General features: G+C 42.4%; 1 protein-coding gene and 1 pseudogene across 2 annotated transcripts; one reads left to right on the top strand and one right to left on the bottom strand.

Moving 5' to 3' along the window:
• Positions 1-2,878: 2,878 nt before the first annotated feature.
• On the bottom strand, positions 2,879-2,978 carry LOC116271434 (annotated as a pseudogene).
• Positions 2,979-10,622: 7,644 nt separating this feature from the next.
• On the top strand, positions 10,623-22,451 carry GINS3 (GINS complex subunit 3). 2 transcript variants are annotated; one of them, XM_031658188.1, is made up of 4 exons: positions 10,623-11,415; positions 13,725-13,841; positions 19,075-19,308; positions 20,811-22,451. In XM_031658188.1, the coding sequence occupies exons 1-4, from the start codon at positions 11,230-11,232 to the stop codon at positions 21,039-21,041; spliced, it is 768 nt and encodes a 255-aa protein (XP_031514048.1). In that variant the 5' UTR covers positions 10,623-11,229; the 3' UTR covers positions 21,042-22,451. The 2 variants fall into 2 exon arrangements, with proteins under 2 accessions (XP_031514048.1, XP_003917019.1); XM_003916970.5 differs by lacking the exon at positions 13,725-13,841 and having other exon boundaries at positions 10,631-11,415.
• Positions 22,452-22,865: the final 414 nt, after the last annotated feature.

Here is a 22,865-nt window from a genome sequence, read left to right as displayed (position 1 = left end):
AACAGTTTTCCACAGTGGTTGGACCATTTTACACTTCTGTGAGAGGTTCCACTTGATTCACAGCCTTGCCAACGCTTTTCTGTCCTTTTCATTTTAGCCATTCTGGTGGGTGGTATTGCATTTGGGCTTTAATTTACATTGTCTTCATGACTACTGAAATTGGAAACATTTTTATGAGTTAATTTTCTCTGATCTTTTTTTCTCAGCTTTTTATTATGAAAATCTTCACCCACAGAAAAGTTGAAAGGCTGGCATAATGAACATGCATATACTTAGTACCTAGATTCAGACAGTTGTTAGCTTTTTGCTATATTTGCTTCGTGTATGTGTGTGTGTATATAATTGTTTTGCTGATCTATTGTAAAGTAAGTTGCAATCATAATGACACTTGACCTATATACCAGTATCTCCTACAAATAGACATTTTTCTATATAATGATAAAACTGTGATCATATCTAACACGATGATATGGTTTGGCTCTATGTCCCCACCCAAATCTCATCGTGAATTGTAATCCCCACATGTTGAAGGAGGGAGGTGATTGGATCATGGAGTGGTTTCCCCCATGCTGTTCTCATGATAGCGAGTGAGTTCTCACAAGATTTGATGGTTTGAAAAGTGGCAGTTTTTTCTTCTCTCTTCTCCCTCCTGCCGCCTAGTTAAGAAGGTGACTGCTTCCCCTTCTGCCATGATTATAAGTTTCCTGAGGCCTCCTCAGCCATGCAAAACTGTGAGTCACTTAAATCTCTTTCCTTTATAAATTATCCAGTCTCAGGGAAGTTCTTTATGGCAGTGCAAAAACAGACTAATATGCAATTAACAACAATTTCCTAAAAATATTGTGTAGTGGTCTGTGTGCAAGTCTCCTCCGTTGTCCGCAAAGTACCCGTAATCTACTTTTTTGAACTAGAAGCCAATCAAGGCCAAATCCTTGCTTTTGATTGTTATAGCACTTTAAACAGACATCCCACCCCATTTTCCCCATCCCTCATCCATAACATCGAGTTTTTGGAGAGCCAAATTCTGTTCTAGAAGTCTATATAGAAGTCTATATAAAGTTTTTTTGTTTGTTTGTTTGTTTGTTTGTTTTTTTATATGGAGTCTCTCTCTGTCACCCAGGTTGGAGTGCAGTGGCACAATCTCGGCTCACTGCAAGCTCTGCCTCCCGGGTTCACGCCATTCTCCTGCCTCAGCCTCCCAATTAGCTGGGACTACAGGCACCCGCCACCATGCCCAGCTAATGTTTTGTATGTTTAGTAGAGATGGGGTTTCACCATGTTAGCCAGGAGGGTCTCAATCTCCTGACTTCATGATCCACTCACCTCAGCCTCCCAAAGTGCTGGGATTACAGGCGTGAGCCACCATGCCCGGCCAAGTCTATATAAAGATTTAAGGAAAAAAAAAGCTCCAAAACTTCATTGGCCTCAAATGATTATTTTATTATATTTTACAATTTTGTCAATTGTGAATTCAGGCAGAGCCCAGTCAAGCAATTCCTCTTTTTTGCATGACATTGACAAGGTCACTTGGTGGTATCCACTTGTCATATGGATATGGTCTGGAGGCTCCAAGATGGCTTCTGCACACTCATGTCTGAGACCTTGGTTGGGATGGCAGGAAGGCTGTGATTAGCTGGAACTGCCCACCAGAGCATGTCCATGTTGCCTCCCTGGCTAGCATGGTCTCAGAGGGGTCAGTTTCCTTACATCCTGATTCCTGGTTATGAGGAGGAGTGTGTTTTGGGGAACAGGACAGGAGCTGCATTACCTTTAATGATCCAGTATCGCCAGTCACACAGCGTCACTTCCATCAGGCTCTGTTGTCGCTCCCATTATGCTCTGTGACAAAGCCCACCCAGATTCAGAGAATTTGCAGCTGTGTTTTTGATTTTTGGGTTTTTTGTTGTTGTTTTTCTGTCACCCAGGCTGGAACACAATGGCACAATCACAGCTCACTGCAACCTCAACCTTCTGGGGTCAGGCAATCCTCCCACCTCAGCCTCCCAAGTAGCTGGGACTACAGGCACACACACCACCATGCCCGGCTAATTTTTGGATTTTTTGTAGAGGCAGGATCTCACCATGTTGCCCAGGCTGGTTTCCAACTCCAGGGCTCAAGCAATCCTCCCACCTCTGCCTCACAAAGTGCTAGGATTATTAGGCATGAGCCACCATATCCGGCCTGTTTTTAAAACTGCCATGGTCTGCCCTCTGGCCACAAATAATTTGCTTTTCTCTCACATGCAAAACAGGCACCGCTTTCCAAGACTCCACCAAAGTCTCATCCCAATGTGACATCAGGCCGGGCTCTTTGAAGTCTGCGCTTCTTGGGCTCCCTGTGAAGCTGCTGTGCAACTACACCCTCAGGAGTCCTCGAAGCATTGCTGTCTAGCTGAGAGGTGCTAGGAGGCATGCCCTTTAGATTCTTAGCTCTTTGTGTAACTAAGAGAGCACAAAGCACCATCCTACATCCTTCTGAGTTCATTAACAAGGGTCTTAGAGACATATTCCCTGAGATAATATTTTACAAGCATTGTCCTTATAAAAATACTCCACAATCTGATTTTGTCTGCTTGTTTCCTCTTGGTGACATTGAACTTCTCAAATCCCCCTCCCTTACCTTCATATTCCATGTAAAATTAGGTTTTGATGCTTAATTGGATTCAGGTTAAATATTTAGGCACAAATACTTCATAGGTGATTCAGTATACATACTGCATGATATCTATAGGTACATCATGTCAGGTCATCCTGTATTAACAGGTTAGGTCTCATCATTTTCATAGAGTGGTGACCCCAGATCTCTCCATTGTAAAAATGTACATTTTCATCTTTGTGATCTTTGTGATTTGCATGAGATTTGTGGGGTGGTACTACGAAAAATGCAAAATGCCTCACAATTCATGTCATTCTAGTACAGGGGCTGTTCTAATCATCACGGTATCCTTCCCATTTTAGTTTGTACCATGGAATCAAGTCCTGACCTGGCTCTTGTGAATACAGCTCTTCCATCTCTTGTGCCAGTACCTGCTCCTGCTCCAGGTATCTATTGACTAAGCCGGGATCCTAAACTAGCTCTCACTTCCTTGGTAGTCATTTGCCTACCTTTGGTTAAGCTGTGTTCATCTTTGCTCCAGGTTTGCTGTCAGTCGGATCCTGTCTGCTTTCTATCCTCCAGGAATTCCCGTATCCTTCTGGTCTTCTGGTGGCCCTCTTTATTGTGTTCCTGTTTTTGTGGGTTTCATATGTACATATCAAATGCCCACTGAGAGACAGAATGTACTGCGTAAGGAGATTTGAGGCAGGAAGTAGGGAGATAGTGTGTGGGCTTGTGTTCAGTCAGATGTCTCTAGCCAACCTTTGCTCTTGGGAAACTATATCTCAGGGCAATGATGAAGGAATATCACATGTATCAAGTCATCACGTTGTACTATACATATATATGTATATGTATATATGTGTGTGTGTGTATATCATTATTATTTATCAATTAAAAATTCAAAAATAAACTTTAAAAAAGTTTCAGAACATGAAGATAGAGACCAGATTGTTATGGACTGTGTTTTGTGTCCCCTCAACACTTGCAGTTTGAAGCCCTGACCTTTAATGTGACTAAATTTGGAGACAGAGTGCTTCAAAATGGTAATTAAGGTTAAATGAGATCCTAAGGGTGGAGCTCCAATCCAGTATGACTGGTGTCTTATAAGAAGAGAAAGACTCCAAGGATGCATGCACACACAGGAATAGCCATGTGAGCACATAGCGAGATGACAGCCATCTGCATGCAAGGAGAGAGGCCTCGGAGAAACCAGCCCTGCCTGATGAAGTTGAATTAACAGGTACCTCTCTTATAATGATGCAATAGCTTCTTCTTTGCAAGTTAAGAGGGACACACACACACACGCACATACACGCACATGCAATATCTCTCAATATATAAGACGGGTTAACAATTTCTGTTAGTGCTGCTGAAGACTGTGGGAAGAATCTAAAATTGGTGCTACCCACACACAAGGTCGCATCATGCCCATCAATTTATTTTGATCTCATGGAAGGCGTTTTGGAGCAGTGCTCAAGAAATAGCTCAACCAAAAGAACATCTAAATTATGTAAAAATGAACTCCAATGATTCAGATCTATTAATCTTACATAGTAAGATTTCAAACATGGTACTGTAATTCCCAAACACAAATAACTGTAATAACTTGATCTCATAGGAGATAAATTCTACCTAATTTTTTGCAGGAAAAAGTTGGAGAACAATACTTTATCACCTTCAAATATATTTGGTAACTGGAACTGAAGGGGAGACAAGTGTAGCCAAGCCTAGACCGAGGATGATCATCAATAATGACAGCTAGGCTGGGCGCAGTGGCTCCAGCCTGTAATCCCAGCACTTTGGGAGGCCGAGACGGGTGGATCACAAGGTCAGGAGATCGAGACCATCCTGGCTAACATGGTGAAACCCCATCTCTACTAAAAAATACAAAAAACTAGCCGGGCGAGGTGGCGGGCGCCTACTCGGGAGGCTGAGGCAGGAGAATAGCGTGAACCCGGGAGGCGGAGCTTGCAGTGAGCCAAGATTGTGCCACTGCACTCCAGCCTGGGCGACAGAGCGAGACTCTGTCTCAAAAAACAAAACAAAACAAACAAACAAACAAAAAATAGTGACAGCTATTTAACAGATGATCATCAATAATGACAGCCATTTGACAAATGTTCATGGAGTGCTTGCTATGTCCCAGGTATTCTCTGAGGTGCTGAGGATGCAGCACTAAACACACATGAATAATGATGATAAGAAAGACATTTATTGAGCTCTTATTGTGGGGTAGGCCCTGAGCTCAGTGCTTTGTATACAGCTGACCCTTGAATAACACGGGTTGGTTTGAACTGTGTGAGTCCCCACTTATACATGAAGCTTTTTTCAATAAAAGTTATATCATGGGCTAGGCATGGTGGCTCATGCCTGTAATCCCAACACTTTGGGAAGCCAAGGTGGGCGGATCACAAGGTTAGGAGTTCAAGACCAGCCTTACCAACATGGTGAAACCTTGTCTCTACTAAAAATACAAAAACTAGCCGGGCGTGGCGGCCTGTGCCTGTAATCCCAGCTACCCTGGAGGCTGAGGCCAGAGAATCACTTGAACCCAGAAGGCGGAGGTTATAGTGAGCCGAGGTCGTGTCACTGCACTCCAGCCTGGGCAACAGAGCAAGACTGCATCTCAAAAAAAAAAAAAAAAAATGTATACCATGTGTGTCTGACTCTCCTGCCTCCCCTTGCAAGTCCTCCACTTCTTCCACCTTGGCTGCCCCTGAGATAGCAAGACCAGCCCTTCCTCTTCCTCCTCCTCCTCAGTCTACACAACATGAAGATGACAAGGATGAAGGCCTTTATCATGATTCACTTCCACTCAATGAATAGTAAATGTATTTTCTCTTCCTTATGGTTTTCTTAACATTTTCTTTTATTTGGCTTACTTTATTGTAAGAATACAGTATGTAATACATATAATATGCAAAATACCTGTTAACTGTTCAATAAGGCTTCTGTATATAATACATATAACATATAAAATATCTGTTATCAACTGTTATCAATAAGGCTTCTGGTCAACAGCAGACTAGTAGTGGCTAAGTTTTTGGGAAGTCAAAAGTTATATGTAAGCCAGTGGCTCACACCTATAATCCCAGCACTTTGGGAGGCTGAGGTAGGAGGACTGCTTGAGGCCAGGAGTTCGAGACAAGCCTGGGCAACATAGCAAGATCCCACCTCAATAAAAATTTTAAAAAAAAATTTTTAAATTTAAAATGTTATATGTAGATTTTTGACTGCGTAGGGGTCAGTGCCCTGACCTTCTCATTGTTTGAGGGCCAACTGGGTTTTAGCTTATTTGTCCTACCCGCACCACAACTCCGTGAACTACTATCATTATCTCCATTTTACAGATACAGAAGCTTCTGAAAGGTAACTCACCCACGGTTACAAAGCCAATTGAAGTGGTAAAAATTGGACCCTACTCAGGCCTGTTGGCTTCCTGAAGTAACACAGCAATTGACTAGAAACGGCTGCTGGAAATCTTCATAAGTAGGGAACTAGGCCATTTAAAATTGTATTTGCTTAAGCATTCCTTTTTTACAGTTGATATAAAGGTAAAATTCAGTACAGTTCTACCAAAACTCAACAAAATCTACATTACTGGAGCCCAATCAATGAACTTTCATCATGATATTAATGACTTAAGCTCATGGATCTACAGAATTATATTGTGACTAGCATGTACCTTGGCAAACAATTTTTTTTTTTGAGACAGAGTCTCCCTCTATCCACCAGGCTGGAGTGCAGTGGCACAATCTCGGCTCACTGCAACCTCCACCTGCCAGGTTCTAGCAATTCTCCTGCCTCAGCCTCCCAAGTAGCTGAGACTACAGGTGTGTATCACCATGCCTGGCTAAGTTTTTGTATTTTCAGTAGAGATGGGGTTTCACCAGGCTGGCCAGGCTGATCTCGAACTCCTGACCTCATGATCCTCCCGCCTCGGCCTCCCAAAGTGCTGGAATTACAGGCATGAGCCACCACGCCCGGCCCGGCAATTTATTTTTTAACCACTTTAACTTCGTATTTTCAGTGTTTTACTGCTACATTTTGTAACCACTGTAATATCTACATATCATCTGTACTATTATTTACTTAAAACTTTTACTTGATGTTTTAAAGGAAATTTAATATTACTGCTCTAAATAAAGAGACACTAAATCACTCAATAAATATTTACAAAGTGCCCAATACACACTAGGCAGCAGTGATATAGCACTGAAAAAGAAACTAAAAAATATCCCCACGCTCATGGAGTTAATGTTCTAGTAGGGGTGACAGACAATAAACTAGATAAATGGCAGGGCAAGGTGACTCATGCCTGTAGTGCCAATACTTTGAGAGGCCTAGGCGGGCAGATCATTTGAGGTCAGGAGTTCAAGACCGGCCTGGCCAACATGTGAAACCCCGTCTCTACTAAAAATATGAAAGTTAGCTGGGTGTGGTGGCAGATGCCTGTAATCCCAGCTGCTCAGGAGGCTGAGGCAGGAGAATCACTTGAACCTGGGAGGTGGACGTTGCAGTGAGCAGAGATTGTGCCGTTGCACTCCAGCCTGGGCAACAAGAGCAAAACTCCTTCTCAAAAGAAAAATAATAAAGTAAAATGAACAAGATAAGTAAAATATATAGTTAGAGACTGATCAGTGCTGAAGGGAAAGGGGGGTGTCAGTCCATTCTGTGCTGCTGTAATAGAATAGCTGAGACTGGGTAATTTCTAAATAACAGAAATTTATTCTCTCATAATTCTGGAGGCTGGGAAGTCCAAGATCAAGGCACCAGCATCTGATGAGGGCCTTCTTGCTGTCCTCACATGGTGGAAGTCAGAAGGGCCAACAGGGGGACAAATTCTGTCTTCTCACATGGCATGTGTAGAGAACCCACTCCCCCAACCCCCTTTTTATAATGGCATTAATCCATTCTTGAGGGTAGAACCCTCATGATGTAAACACTTCCAATTAGGCCTCACATCCCAACATCGTTGTTTCGGGGATTACATTTCCAACGCATGAATTTTGGGGCATACTGTCAAACCACAGCAGGGGATATCAAGTGTGTGAGTTAAAACTGTTGTTAAATAGTTAAAATTTTAGATAGAGTGGCCAGGGAAGACCTCATTGAGACAGTGACTTTTGAGTGAAGACCTGAAAGGGACAAGCCATGTGAAAATCCAAGAGAAACACAATTCAGGTAGTGGAACAGACAATGCAAAGCACTGAGGACCAAATGTATCTGGGATGCTTAAGGAACAACAGGGAGGTCATGGGCAGAAGCAAGGAGACTAGAGAGCTAATGCAAAAATCCAAGATAGAGGTGATGGTGCCTTAAACCAGAATGATAAGAAATGGTCAGATTCTAGAAATATGAATGTTAAGTCAACATTTGCTGATAGGCCAGTTAGCTGACGGGCCACTACAAAGTGTAAGGGTTAGGAGAGGAGATCAAGGAAAATCCCAAAATTTTGGCCTGAGCAGGTAACTGGAAGGATGGTGCCCAATACATTTCTTTTTTCTTTCGTTTTCTTTCAATGAACCATGTGTACAGTTTTTCATGTTTCTCCTTTTTCTCCCCACCCCCAGATTTGCATTTCTGTCACTTGCACCACAACCTCCTCACTCAAGAAAGAAATTTAGAAAGCACTGGTATTCAAAAGAACAGATGTAAAAGCTGCTTGAGGTTTTACTCATCTAAAGCCTGTGTGTTCTTTGGAGGCTGTGACTTTTAAGGGCAAGTCATAAAAGCTAAAGTGGCCCCTGCCCTGTTCACCAAAACACTTGTTCTAAGTTGTAAAACACTGCAGTTCTATGATTCTGAAATCTTGAAAGGATTATAATGAAAAAAAAAAAAACTCTATTTTCAAGGATCCAGCAGACACTTTTCAGAATCCTGATATTTTGTATATTGTAAATATACCAAATATACTCTGAATATTATCAGTATCAGCTTTCTCAGAGAACAGAAATACTACTGGCTCTTAGGATTTAAGCTATTAACACATATCTGTGCTTGAAAACCACATGCCACTTTTGTCAAATGAATTGATACAGTTCAGCATCATAAGCTCAAATATTCGTTAATTTCACCTTTTTCTGATTTATTCACTTGTTTATTAGTTCAGGAAAAGGACAGTTTAAATAGAGTAACAATATATACACAATAATAGTTTCATGATGAGCAAGACATTAAATAAGACAAATAAGGCAATCTGATTTTATGTTAAACATTGGCCTATTACTTTATTATTAAAATAATAGTGGTATTTGAGTTTGGAGCCAGTATTCTAGTCTTTGTACAAAGATAATGCCTTTCTTTGGCATCAATAAATCAGTATGCATCTATCTTAATTATATCAGCATAAAAAATAGCTTACTGTCCTTGGCAGTAAATAACATTGCCTTCAATTAGCCAAATTATATTTCTATCTCAAACTACATCCAGTACCATATATCCATGTCATCAGAGAAATTTTAATTATCACTGCAGATTGTGTTTATTTTTACATTGGACTGTATCACAAACCGAACATTTAAAATATGAAAAAGGAAAAAACCTTCATATAACTGCCTCTCAATGTGCCTCCTCTCTAAAGCTTCTAGGCTGCTTTCTCCATTGGGCTGCAGACTTTCCTGTCTAGTAGCTCCTGGACACCATGTGTCCCAAACTGAACTCAACCTTTCCCTCCAACTGCCCCTGTTCCTGTGTTCTGTGTATCTATTCATGACATGTCCATCCACCTGGTCAACCAGGTTCAAAACTTGAATCTCTGACTACTCTCTATACTTCACTTCCTGTATCCAATTGGTTGCCAAATACTGCCCACTGAACAGCTTCCAAGCATCTAACCTCTCTCTATCTACTGCTGGAATTCTCTTCCTGAAGCTCGGATTTATGTTATTATTTGCCCCCAAACCTTGCATTTTCCTCCCATTTTCTATGGAATGGCCTAACTCCTTAGAATGGTACCAAGACTTCCCAGTTTGGCCATGCCTTTCCACCCCACTCTACCTTGTTTTCATTGTCCTCTGAATTTCATTTATAAAGGTGACTGGGTGATGACAATCAATGAATTAGTGGCCAATGCCTTTTAAAGTTTTATTATTAAAAAAATAATAAAAAAGAAAGAAAGTTTTATTATAGTTCTCAAGAGGGGGCTGTGCCTATGACCACACGAGAAAGTATTAGGGTCAATGAGGAAGTAGAGGGAGCAAGGAGAAAGCCCAGAGCCTTTATTGCCATGGGAAGCAATGGGCAAGGCAGGGAAAGGAAGTCTGAGCAAGCTTAGGATGGAATAGTTTGAATAATGTTGGCGAGATCTGGGATATAGGGGTGAATTTTAGTTGTCTGGTACTTGGCCATGGGGTGATTTATTACAGTGACTTGGGGCAGGGAAAATATTGGTGTGTGAGATGGATAAAGGTGGTGTGGGGATATAGGCTTGGGTTGGTTGGTTTGTATATGAAAGGGGTGTTCACAAGCAAGTTGTTTGCTATCTCTAGGAATTAGCTAACTCTGGAGGGGCAATTCTTCCCCAGGTCCCCAAGGCCCCAAGATGTCAACGCATCATAAAATACAGAAAACAGAAACTAAAATCCACGATTAATACACACCTCCCTTCCCACACACCCTTTACTCCCGACTCCAGTAGCCGCAGAAATGCTCTTCTAGACGAAGTAAGTTCTGTAGCGCATCTCTCAACAATCTGCTACCACCCATAGCCCTGGCTGCGGACAGCCATCAAACCTGATACTATGCGACCATGGTCCTCCCCCTGGTCACTGGATAGTGATCGCACCCAACACAGGCACCCCCATCTATAGGGTGGCTGGCGATCTGTGGCCATGTGGCCTGCCTGGACCAATCGATAAACTGGACCAATCGGATTTCCATTTTTAGGGATTTAAATTCAGAGCCACAAAAAGAGATTGTCAGTTGATGATGAGCTAGGACACCCTGAAGTACACTCACAACCTTTGCAAGCTATGTGCAGTCTAGTGCTCCACCCCTCTACCCACCCCGTCCAACCCCCACCAAAATACTAACCAAATACAACACACTAGTTCATTATCTAGACTATAATAACTCGCTGGGGATAGTGCTGGAAGTTTTTGTCTAACATTTCTTTCAAATACCAAGATTAACGGAGTTGCATAGTGAAAAAAACTGTAGGAAAGAGCTGGACTTAGGCCTGGAGCGACGGGCACAAGATGCCTTTATTTTAAACCCCTAAAAGTGTTGCAAAGTGTTTTTAACTTCATATAAATATTTAAGGATCACATGAACACAATCCAGTACAAATGGGTCCAGGAGCTTCAACGAGCGTTCCAGCTTCTTCGTAATGTTCCCCTACTGGGCAACAAGCGGAGGGAAGAGAACTTCCGGCGCCCCCACCTACCGCTCTCCTGCTGTGTCCCACTGCTCTAAATCTGCAGACTTGGTCGATTGCTTCTGCCTGGGCGGTACCGCCCGAATCGACTGCTCCTGTCTGACGCGTCCCCGGGCGCGGGAAACGAGTTTCAATCCACTTTCCTGACCCCAACCATCCTGCCCAGTGTCCGCCTCCCCGTCTTGTACACCCCTAACTCCCTGAGGCTCCTCCGAATCACGCGAGTGGAAGCGGAGAAGCTCAAGTGGCCGCCATGTCGGAGGCTTATTTCCGAGTGGAGTCGGGTGCCCTGGGGCCTGAAGAGAACTTTCTTTCTTTGGACGACATCCTGATGTCCCACGAGAAGCTGCCGGTGCGCACGGAGACCGCCATGCCTCGCCTTGGCGCTTTCTTCCTGGAGCGGAGCGCAGGCGCCGAGACTGACAACGCCGTCCCACAGGTGAGCCTTTGAGTGCGGGGTCCCGCCCGGAAAGACTTCAGCTCCCGGCGGGCCTCGCGGCCCTGGGACGCCGCGTCGGGGCGCGCTGCCCCCTGGGATTTGTAGTTTTCGTGGAGCCAGGGCCGAAGGCGCTAACGACTTCTTCCTGGGAACTCCGCGGGGGTCTCGTCGCGCTCAGGGTGGTCTCCAGACTTGTTATTCGCCATCTGTGGTGAAACTACACTTATCATAGGTCGCCAAGCGCCTCCAACATTGATTTCATTTTTGAAACTGTCCAAATTCGTTCGTGTCTTCCCCCTACCCCCTGCAACGTGTGTTGAATGCTTGAAGATTGGCTCCAGCTGAACACTTCAGAATTAGAGTTCTGATTATGTTTGCCTTAAAACAGCTTTGGGCTCTGTAAGAGCATGTGATAAGTGGGAACCCCAAGTTGCTAGATTCATGCCTGCATAATGATGACAGGATCAGCACCCACTTACTGAGGGCTTACTTAGTGCCAGCATGGATGGGTGTGGGGAGTAAGCTTTTCCCTTTAATTGAACAGCCAGAAACGTTGGGTCACTTGGCCAGGAGCTTCAGTTAGTGGTGAGCTGGGATTCGGAACCAAAGGTCGTATGGCTTCAAATATAAAACTGTCCCAGGAACAGGGCTTGTAATGATTATGTTGGATTTCCTGTTTCACCTGTTTTGTTTAGAACAATGTTTTTTGTTTGGTCTGTTTGTTTCAAGTTAATTTTTATCAAAGTAATACATAACCAACGTTTTAAAAGTCAAATAGGCCGGGCGCGGTGGCTCACTCCTGTAATCCCAGCACTTTGGGAGGCCGAGGCTGGCGGATCACGAGGTCAAGAGATCAAGACCATGCTGGCCAACGTGGTGAAACCCCATCTCTACTAAAAATACAAAACTTAGCTGACTGTGGTGGCGGGCGCCTGTAGTCCCAGCTACTCGGAGGCTGAGGCAGGAGAATTGCTTGAACCCAGGAGGCGGAGTTTTCAGTGAGCTGAAATTGTGCCACTGCACTCCAGCCTGGCTACAGAGCGAGACTCCATCTCGAGTCAAATAGTACCAAAAGATTTATAAGAAAAAATAACAGGCCCTGCCTTGCTTTTCCCACTTCCCCCTCCAAGTCCACAGGGCTCATGTACCTTTTTTAGTGGTGTCTTAAAATTCATCTCCGTATTTCTAAATAATATTCTTAAACTTACCTTGTTGGGTTGTTTTGTTGTTGTTGTTGTTGTTGTTTGGATGTAGACATTATCTGTTGACTTTGTATCCTAGCAAATGAGGATTTCGTTCCCATACACACTGGTAAACATGGCTTTATGCTGCCCATACTTTATTCATATTTCCTTAGTTTTTAGTTAATGTCCTTTTTCTGTTTCAGGATTCCACCTAGGATACCACATTGCATTTAGTAGACATGTTTCCTTAGCCTCCTGACAGTTAATCAGACCTCCTTGTTCTAATGACCTTGACGGTTTTGTGGAGTGGTGGTCAGGTATTTTGTAAAATGTTCCTCAATTGGAAATCTTTGGTTTTGGGGTAGTTTTGGTTTTGTTTTGGTTTTTTGTTTTTTTGACAGAGTTGCCCTGTCATCCAGGCTGGAGTACAGTGGCATAATCTCAGCTCACTGCAGCCTCTTCCACCTCCTGGGTTCAAGCGATTCTTCTGCCTCAGCCTCCCAAGTAGCTGGGATTACAGGTGCCCACCATCACACCCAGCTAATTTTTGTATTTTTAGTAGAGCCAGGGTTTCACCAGGTTGCCCAAGCTGGTCTGGAACTCCTGACTTCAAGTGATCCACCCACCTCAGCCTCCCAAAGTGCTGGGATTACAGGTGTGAGCCACCTCGCCCAGCCTCCTTTGTTTTTGTTTTTATTCTTTTTTCTCAGGATTAGACTTGGTTATCAGCTTTAGGGAGGAAGACCACAGAGGCAGGCAAAGTGCCATTTTCATCACATATTAAGGGTGCCTACTATCAACAGGACTTTTTACTGTTCATTTGAACCTTGGCAGAGGTAATGTTCATGAGGTTGCTCCACGTTTTCATACTGTACTCTTTGGACGGAAGTCATTATCACTCACTGAAGGAAGAGGGAGTCATGTTCCACTTCTTTGAGTGCAGAGTGTCTCCATTAATACTTTAGAATCCTTCTGCATGGGAGATTTGTGTAGGAAGGTTTGTATGACATTTAATTTTGTTTATAGGATTATTCAGACTTTATTTCTTCTTGTGTTCATTTTGGTATATTGGTTTTTAACTAAAAATTTGATCATTTTACTTTTTTTTTTTTTTTTTTGAGACAGGGTCTTGCTCTGTTGCCCAGGGTGGAGTGCAGTGGTGTGATATGGCTCACTGCAGCCTTGACCTCCCAGGTTCAAGTGATCGTCATACCTCAGCCACCTATGTGGCTGGGATTGCAGGTGCATGCCACCATGCCCAGCTAATTTTTTTTTTTTTTTTTTTTTTGAGACAGAGTCTCACTCTATCGCCCAGGCTGGAGTGCAGTGACCGGATCTCAGCTCACTGCAAGCTCCGCCTCCCGGGTTTACGCCATTCTCCTGCCTCAGCCTCCCGAGTAGCTGGGTAGTTTTTTTGTATTTTTAGTAGAGACAGGGTTTCACCGTGTTAGCCAGGATGGTCTCGATCTCCTGACCTCGTGATCCGCCTGTCTCGGCCTCCCAACGTGCTGGGATTACAGGCTTGAGCCACCACGCCCGGCCGCCCAGCTAATTTTTGTATCTTTTTTTTTTTTTTTGGTCTAAATTTTCAATGATATCAGTACAATGTTCAGAATTCCCTTTACTATCTTTTTAATGTCAGTAAGATTACAGTGGTGCCCTTATTTTTATTTTTAATATCAATAAGTTGTGTTCTCCTTTTCTTGATTACCCTTGCCAGGAGTCTATCAATTTTTTTATTCTTTTAAAAGAACTAACTTAGGACTCTGTTAGTTTTCTCTTTTGTACTTTATTTTAGATCATTAAGTCTTAATTAGTTCTTTCTGTCTACTTTATTTGGGTTTAATTTTCTATTATTTCCCCACACACACACCCCCACATTTTGAGATGGAAACTTAGGTCATTAATTTTTCAATCTTCTTTTATACATTCATAGCGATACATTTCTTTTAAGTACAACTTTAATTGCATTTCATAAGTTTTGATGTGTTATATTTTCATTATCAATGAACTAAAAATACTTTTTAGGCCAGCGGTGGCTCACACCTATAAACCCAACACTGGGAGGTGGAGGCGGGAGGATCACTTGAGCCCAGGAGTTCGAGACCAGCCTGGGCAACATAGTGAGTCCCCATCTCTACAAAAAATAAAAATAAAAAAAGCCAGGCATGGTAGCACACACCTGTGGTCCCAGCTACTCAGGAGGCTGAGGCAAGAGGACCAGTTAAGCCTTGGAGGGTCAGTACTGCAGTGAGCCATGATCACACCACTGCACTCCAGCCTAGGTGATGGAGCAAGATAATGTCTCAAAAAAATAAATAAAAAATTTTAAAAACTGTTTAATTTCTATTGTGATTTCTTTTTTGACCCATAGGTATTTAGAAGACTAGTGCTTAATTTCAAACATTTTGAGATTTGGTCATTTACCATTTTTGTTTTTTATTTCTAGCTTGATTCCACTGTGGCCAGAAAACATAGTCTGTATGATTTCAGTCTTTTGAAAGTTGCTGAGACTTGCTCTATGGCAAAGCATAAGACCAATTTAAACATTCTGTGTGAACTTGAAAAGACGTCTGTGTGAAGTCATGGTGTCCAATAAATAATCTGTATGTGTGAATTAGCTCATTTGTTAATTGTTTTGTTGAGATATTCTCTATCCTTGTGATTTTTTTTTCTATTTTTTTTTTATGCTGAAAAACATGTGGACCAGGCATAGTGGCTCCTGCCTGTAACCCTAGCACTTTGGGAGGTGGAGGTGGGAGAATCACTTGAGGCCAGGAGTTTGAGATCAGCCTAGGCAACATAGCAAGACCCTCTCTCTAGGAAAAATTTAAAAATTGCAAAATTAGCTGAGTGTGGTGGCACATGCCGATAGTCCCACCTACTCAGGAGACTGAGGCAGGAGGATTATTTGAGCCTAGAAGACCATTGCACTCCAGCCTAGGTGACAGAACAAGACCCCATCTCTAAAAAAAAAAAAAAATTTATTAAAAAAATGTTAAAGTTTCTCACTATGATTATAGATTTGTCTGTTTATCCTTTTACTTCTGTTAATTTAGACAAATATTAATTTTCTGGTAGATATAATGACCCTTTTATTGTTGTCACATGTCTGTCTTTATCTCTAGTAATGTTCCTGTCTTTTGATTAGTGTTTATATGACATTTTTTCATCCTATTTTTAATTTTTCTGTGTCTTCATATTTAAGGTATGTCTCTTTTTAAGCAGCATGTAGTTGGGTTTTGTTTTTTATTCAGTGTGCTGATTTTTAATTGGTATATTTAATCCATTTACATTTAATTTAATATTGACATATTTGTGTTCATTTTTACCTTCCTACTTTTTTCTTATGTCCCATCTGTTTTAGCTTTCTTTTTCTATCCTTTCTTGACTTCTTTTGCATTAATCAAATTTATTTTGCTATTCATTTACCTTTTTATTAGTTTAGTTAGTTATTTATTCTTCTTTCATTTTAGTGGCTACCTTAAATATATTACACAATCATTTTTGACTAAAAAGAATGTTATATAAGTTACTACTTTCACCACTTCACAGAAATGACTAGAATCTTAGAACACTTAAACCCATTTTGTCACTTGTGTTAATCATGATGTATTCTAATTTGACTCATTGAAAACCCTATAAAACATTATTATTATATATCCACTTACATATTCTTTTCATTACTCTTTTTTTCTTTTTGCATTTCCATAGTTCTTTCTGGAATCATTTTCATTCTCTCTTCAGAATTCCCTTACTCTGGATCTTCTGGTGATAATTCTCAGTTTCTGTCAGTGTCACAGATCCCTAGAACCAACCCAGATTTCATGATTCACTAAGGAGACTCAAAGGACTCAGCATATAGTCACACTCATGGTTAAGATTTATTACATCAAAAGGATATAAAGCAAAATCAGCAGAGGGAAAGGTTGCATGGAGTAAAGTCTGGAGGAGACCAGGCACAAGCTTCCAAGAGTCCTCTCCTAGTGGAGTCACACAGGACACACGAAATTCTCCAGTAATTTGAATTCTGATAAAATGTGTGAAATACTGTCTACCAGGGAAGCTTGTTACAGACTCAGTCCCCAGGGTTTTATTAGAGGCTGTTCATGTGGCACTTTCTGTCCAGCACAGACCAAAATTCAGACTTCCAGAGGCAAAGCAGTTATTCAACATGAATCGCATTGTTTGCACAAACAGTTCAGGCACACTCTCATTGGTTCTGGGACGGGTGAGAATCCCTCTTCTGAAATCCAAGTTCCCAGATGCCAACCAAGGGCCAACCTTACAAGCAGGCCTTGCTAAGATAGCAGTCTCAGGCCTACTGTATTAACTCTTTTCTGCATACTTTCTCTATGGAAATGCCTTTATTTCACCTTTACTTTTATAGAATATTTTCACTGGGTATAAGATTTTACACTCGCAGTTATTTTCTTTTAGCACATTAAAAAAATCCATTTCCATTGTTTTGTGGCTTCCATAGTTTCCGTTAAGAAGTTGGCTTTTTTCTTTTTTTTGAGATGGAGTCTCTGTCGCCCAGGCTGGAGTGGAATGGTATGATCTCGGCTCACTGCAACCTCCACCTCCCAGGTTCAAGGGAGCCTCCTGCCTCAGCCTCCCAAGTAGCTAGGATTACAGGCGCCCACCACTATGCCTGGCTAATTTTTGTATTTTTAGTAGAAACAGGGTTTCACCATGCTGGTCAGGCATGAACTCCTGAGCTCAGGTGATTTGCCTGCCTTGGCCTCCCAAAGTGTTGGGATTACAGGCATGAGCCACCACGCCTGGCTAAGAAGTTGGCTTTAACTCTTTTTTTTTTGTTTTGTTTTTGTTTTTTTAGACGGAGTCTCGCGCTGTCACCCAGGCTGGAGTGCAGTGGCCGGATCTCAGCTCACTGCAAGCTCCGCCTCCCGGGTTTACGCCATTCTCCTGCCTCAGCCTCCCGAGTAGCTCGGACTACAGGCGCCCGCCACCTCGCCCGGCTAGTGTTTTGTATTTTTTTTTAGTAGAGACGGGGTTTCACCGTGTTAGCCAGGATGGTCTCGATCTCCTGACCTCGTGATCCGCCTGTCTCGGCCTCCCAAAGTGCTGGGATTACAGGCTTGAGCCACCGCACCCGGCCGGCTTTAACTCTTAATGTTCCTTCTGTAAAGGCAATGTATTCCTCACTCCCATCTACAGCTGTTTTTAAGATTTTCTCTGTCTTTGGTCTCACAATTCAGGTAATATATGCCTAGTTGTGATTTTATTAGTATTTATTCTATTAATACTTGTTATTCATAATGTTCCTTGAATCTGTGGTTTGATATCTTTTTTTAATTTTGAATAATGTATAGCTATTATCTCTTCAGACGTTTATTTTGCGTCAGTCTATCCCTCCTCCCCATTAAAATACATGCATGTTGAAGTTTTTCTTTCTTTTATACCTTATTTCATACATCTCTTAGGCTCTTCTCTGTTTTTTCTCTAGATTCTTTAGTCTGAATATTTTCTCTTGACCTTTTCTCCCATTTACAGTCCTCTCTTCATCCATATCCAGTCCAGTAAACATGTTAAATTTGATTTAATCTATTGGCTTCTTAGGTTCAATTATTATATTTTTCAGTTCTGGAATTTCCATTTGATTTTTAAATTTATCTTAAAGTTGGGGCCTAATTTCTCTGCTATTTGGTGTCAAATAGAGGGCTTACATCCGTCACTTCTTTCTCAGATCTTAGGCCCTTATGTCCTGGTGGTGCTGGCAGCCTTGAACTCAATGTTGGTCTGTCTAGTCCTGTGCAGTTTGCCAAAAGCTCTGCTTCCACTCCCACAAAGCTGTTCCCATCTTTTTGCAACAGTTCTCCCTTGTGAGAGTGTTTGGCTTTTACTGCTTCACTCAATCCAGTTGTTTGCCTTTGATTTTTTGGAGATTTATGACTCTTAATTTCTGGTCTGTCATGACCACCTCATCTTGTTTTCTAATTCTGTTGAGGCTTTAAAAACTAGAGACATGTGTTCTGTCATCTCTGAAGCTGTGATGTGGGATGGGAAGGGGCTGCCACCCCAGCTCAGGTTGATCCTATTTTTCTTTCTGACCCCTAGCACCCAATAGGGTGCTTAGCACATAGCAGGCACTCGGCAAGTGGATATTTAGAATAAATATTGAATATTCAAAGAAAAAGGAAATGTTGACTGTAGTTCTGAAGTGTCTACAATCGGACAGTTTTTATTTGTGTTAGTTAGAAGACTCTCTCTTATCCTACCTTTTTGTTCTCCACCATGTTTTTGTTGTATAAGTCCATTTTCTCTCTCCATTCCATCATCACATAACCACGTACTTCATTGCTTCAAGTCACAACCAGGTCTTCTGTGCTTGACGGCCACTCCCCCAGAGAGAAAAGGCAGTATTGCTCAGGTGATGTGTATTTCCTTTTCGTCACACACATTTCCTATGTTATTTGTCTGTTTTTAAAATCTACATTCATGCATGCTGCAGGGTTCCAAGCTTGAACTCCCCTTGTGGCTGGCAAAAGGACTTTTTGACAACAAGCGACGGATCCTTTCTGTGGAACTCCCCAAGATCTACCAGGAGGGCTGGAGGACGGTGTTCAGTGCGGATGCCAATGTGGTGGACCTCCACAAAATGGGGCCCCATTTCTACGGGTTTGGCTCCCAACTCCTGCATTTTGACAGTCCCGAGAATGCAGACATTTCCCAGTCTCTGCTGCAGGCAAGTAATGGGTGTGAAAACCTGTGGTGCAGGCCGGGCGCGGTGGCTCAAGCCTGTAATCCCAGCACTTTGGGAGGCCGAGATGGGCGGATCACGAGGTCAGGAGATCGAGACCATCCTGGCTAACACGGTGAAACCCCGTCTCTACTAAGAAATACAAAAAATAGCCGGGCGAGGTGGCAGCGCCTGTAGTCCCAGCTACTCGGGAGGCTGAGGCCGGAGAATGGCGTGAACCCGGGAGGCGGAGCTTGCAGTGAGCTGAGATCTGGCCACTGCACTCCAGCCTGGGCGACAGCGTGAGACTCCGTCTCAAAAAAAAAAAAAAAAAAAAAGAAAACCTGTGGTGCTGCACCTGTCTCAGGAGCCAGCCCCAGATACTACTTTTACCCAGGACAGTGTATGACTTGTAAATTTAGTTTGTTATTATTCCAGGTCAGCCTACAGTTACACTGTCTTCCCATTATATATTATAGATATACACATACACACACACTTTGTTTTAATATGACTTGTCTGCTACTACTCATATTTGCTTGCTACAAGTTGAGGCCAGCAGGAACTCTAGGAAATGAGAAAAGGGTGATGATGGCCAGGTGTGGTGGCTCACACCTGTAATCCCAGCACTTTGGGAGGCCAAGGCGAGAGGATCACTGAGCCCAGGAGTTCAAGACCAACCTGGGCAATATAGTGAGATCCCATCTCTATTAAAAAGAAAAAAGACAAAAAAAGGGTGATGGTGCATTACAGATGACAGGCACTTAGATATACAGTTCCAGGCCTGGTCTGAGGGTTCCTGTTGGAAATACAAGAGTTATTGGGTTATTTGTTTCCTTCCTTTGTTCTGGGGTTAGGGCTTGGCCCTGCCATGAACTAGCAATATGACTTGGTCAAGCTACTTGACCTCTCTAGACATCAATTCACCTGTAAGAATTGATGGAGATGATAATAGTGCCAAAATTATAGAGTTGTGGTAAAAGTATGTAACACCGTGTAATAAACAATAACTTATATTGTTATTGCTTTTCCAGGACAAAACAATGTTATACATCTGTTCCCATCCTTTATGGTATAACCTTATTTTAATTTTTCATAATTATTTTTTATTCTGTTACTGTTAGAAGAAACCATCATTTCTGTCTCTTAGGACAGAAGCATTTGCTACTAATGACTAATGACAATGCTAATAATGACAATGCTAATAATGACAAAAGTTTCTCAGGAAGCTTGCTGTGTGCTAGCCATTTGCTAGGTGCATTACATGTATTCATTGGTTTTCTTAACAACTTACTGGATTTTCATAACAATCCACTTCACAGATGAGGAAATCGAGGCTTGGCAATGTGCAATAACTTACTTGAGTGCTAGAGGGAATTCAGACCTCCTTCTGAGTCCTACACATCATTCTTTCTTTTCATGCCATTTAAATGTTCTGAGATAAAAATGGATATGACTTTGTGGGGTGTGAGGTCAACCCTGACTTCTCATACTCCCTTGTTTTCCAGACTTTTATTGGACGTTTTCGCCGCATCATGGACTCCTCACAGAATGCTTACAACGAAGACACTTCAGCCCTGGTAGCCAGGCTAGACGAGATGGAGAGGGGCTTATTTCAAACAGGGCAGAAAGGACTGAATGACTTTCAGTGTTGGGAGAAGGGGCAGGCTTCTCAGATCACAGCTTCCAACCTCGTTCAGAATTACAAGAAGAGAAAATTCCCTGATATGGAAGACTGAAGGCCGGAAGAACAGAGAATGGCTCCTTGTAGACGTATCCCTCCATGTGTCCTTGATAGGAGCTGGCTGACCTTGTACAGAACCAGAATCTTGTCCCATTTCGTGGCTTATTCCCTGTGGCCATAGGGAATTATAGGGAACTGGACATGCTGGAGGATGTGGGTGTCCCTGGCTCTGTGAGTCTTCCAGGACCATCCCACCCTGCTGACCCACAGCCCAGGCCGTTTAACCCAAAAACCCACGGCCAAGGAGAAATCAAAGTCCTTCCTAAATAAGAATCACTGCCATATAATATATCACAGTAGAGTTGAGACTGGGATTCGTTGTGTGTGGGAGTTTGGACAGCTCCAGATGTACAGTTTCACTAGCCACAAAGCACAGGTACAAACTGGGTCATCTTCGCCTGGTCACAAAATGTTCTCTCGATCTTATTTGCCTCATCTTCCTCATGTACCCCACCATGCTGGCCTGACTAAATATCTCCTGCTGCCTGCCTGCAGGGAGTTACCCCAGTTTCCAAAAACAGTCACCCAGATAAAGGAGGAAAAGAGAAAGGCAGACGAATAGCATGGCTTTTACTAAAGAAAAGATATTGGCCTCATACTCTATACTCAGGGCTTAATGAACTGGAATCTGCATAACTCAGCAGTCAGCCCAGAAGGGAAATGGTTAAACAGCTTATTTTTTTGCCTCAGATAGCCTAAGAGCACCCGCACACTTCTTCCACTCCCTGTCTAGAAAAGCTGTCAGGGAGTCATTTGGAATTGCAAAGTAGTTATTAAGGGATGTTAACCAGCCTGCATTACATCCAGAAGTCAGGACTTGGTTGCTGACTGCGAAGGGCCCTGTTTTCGAAACCTAACATTGCAAGTGTAAGAGAGCAAGAAGGCTCCATTGTGCTTTTCTTTCCTCTTCAGTAAATGTTGCAACCTTATTGCATAGAAGATCCCGGACCATTTACTGGAACCTGGTTAAGCAAGCACAAATCTCTTTTCCTGAAGATCAAGGATGCAACCTCAAGTTGAGAAAGAAACAGCATTACCTGGGCCCATTAGACCGTTCGCAGGGCTTCACTGCTTCCCCTCTGACACTCCACAAGTAGCAAAAATTGTCTTTGTCATTGGAAATTATAGAGGGATTTGGGTATCCAGATTGTGTAGATGCAAACTTAGATTGTCTTGATGCAAACTTAGAACCACAGCAATGCTTTTAAAATGCCTATTTTAAGATGGAATTGATGTTTTTATAATTTGATTTTAGTGCTAAATAAATGATGGACTTTGTACATGAATATGTTCTGTACAAGTACTCTTTCTGTCACTAGTACTACAGATAATCATCAAAGCTATCAGAATTTTGTCTTTGATCATATTTGACAGTAATGCACAAATAAATCCATGTTTTAGCAGATGCTCTTTTGCTTGTGTGGTACACATAAATAGGAGGTACATTCTCTGTAGGAGGGTGCTGTGTCCTAGGAAGATGAGATTTCCATTACTACCGCAGCATTTATATATAGCCAGGGCCCCAGAAACCATTCATAGAGCGAGAAAAGCGTATTATTTAACTTTTGGCATCATTCTTTTCACACATAGCTTTATATTTAAAGTCAACCCTAAGTCTGCTGCCGTTTTTTCCTACTTCCTAAAAAAAAGAAATTCCTCGGGGGCCATGTGTCAGGAATATGTAGGTATTCATTTCCAAAATTTAGCCCCTATTTTACATTTCGAACAGATTATATTACACGTAGCTTCTGAACCCATTTTCACTTACAGATCTGCCTTCAGGCCTGTCGGACTACCCCTCTCCCCAGCAGCCCTCCAG

Source organism: Papio anubis, chromosome 18 (assembly GCF_008728515.1).
Source record: "Papio anubis isolate 15944 chromosome 18, Panubis1.0, whole genome shotgun sequence".
Classification (NCBI taxonomy): Eukaryota; Metazoa; Chordata; class Mammalia; order Primates; family Cercopithecidae; genus Papio; species Papio anubis.
Note: the sequence above shows the minus strand (reverse complement) of the source record. Positions and strands in the feature narration are given on the sequence as shown.

Coding starts and splice junctions, on each gene's coding strand:
- GINS3 (XM_031658188.1), top strand. CDS start 11,230: ATGTCGGAGGCTTATTTCCGAGTGGAGTCGGGTGCCCTGGGGCCTGAA. Junction 13,842..19,074: donor CTATGTGGCTGGGATTGCAG/GTGCATGCCACC, acceptor TGCATGCTGCAG/GGTTCCAAGCTTGAACTCCC. Junction 19,309..20,810: donor TTTCCCAGTCTCTGCTGCAG/GCAAGTAATGGG, acceptor CTTGTTTTCCAG/ACTTTTATTGGACGTTTTCG.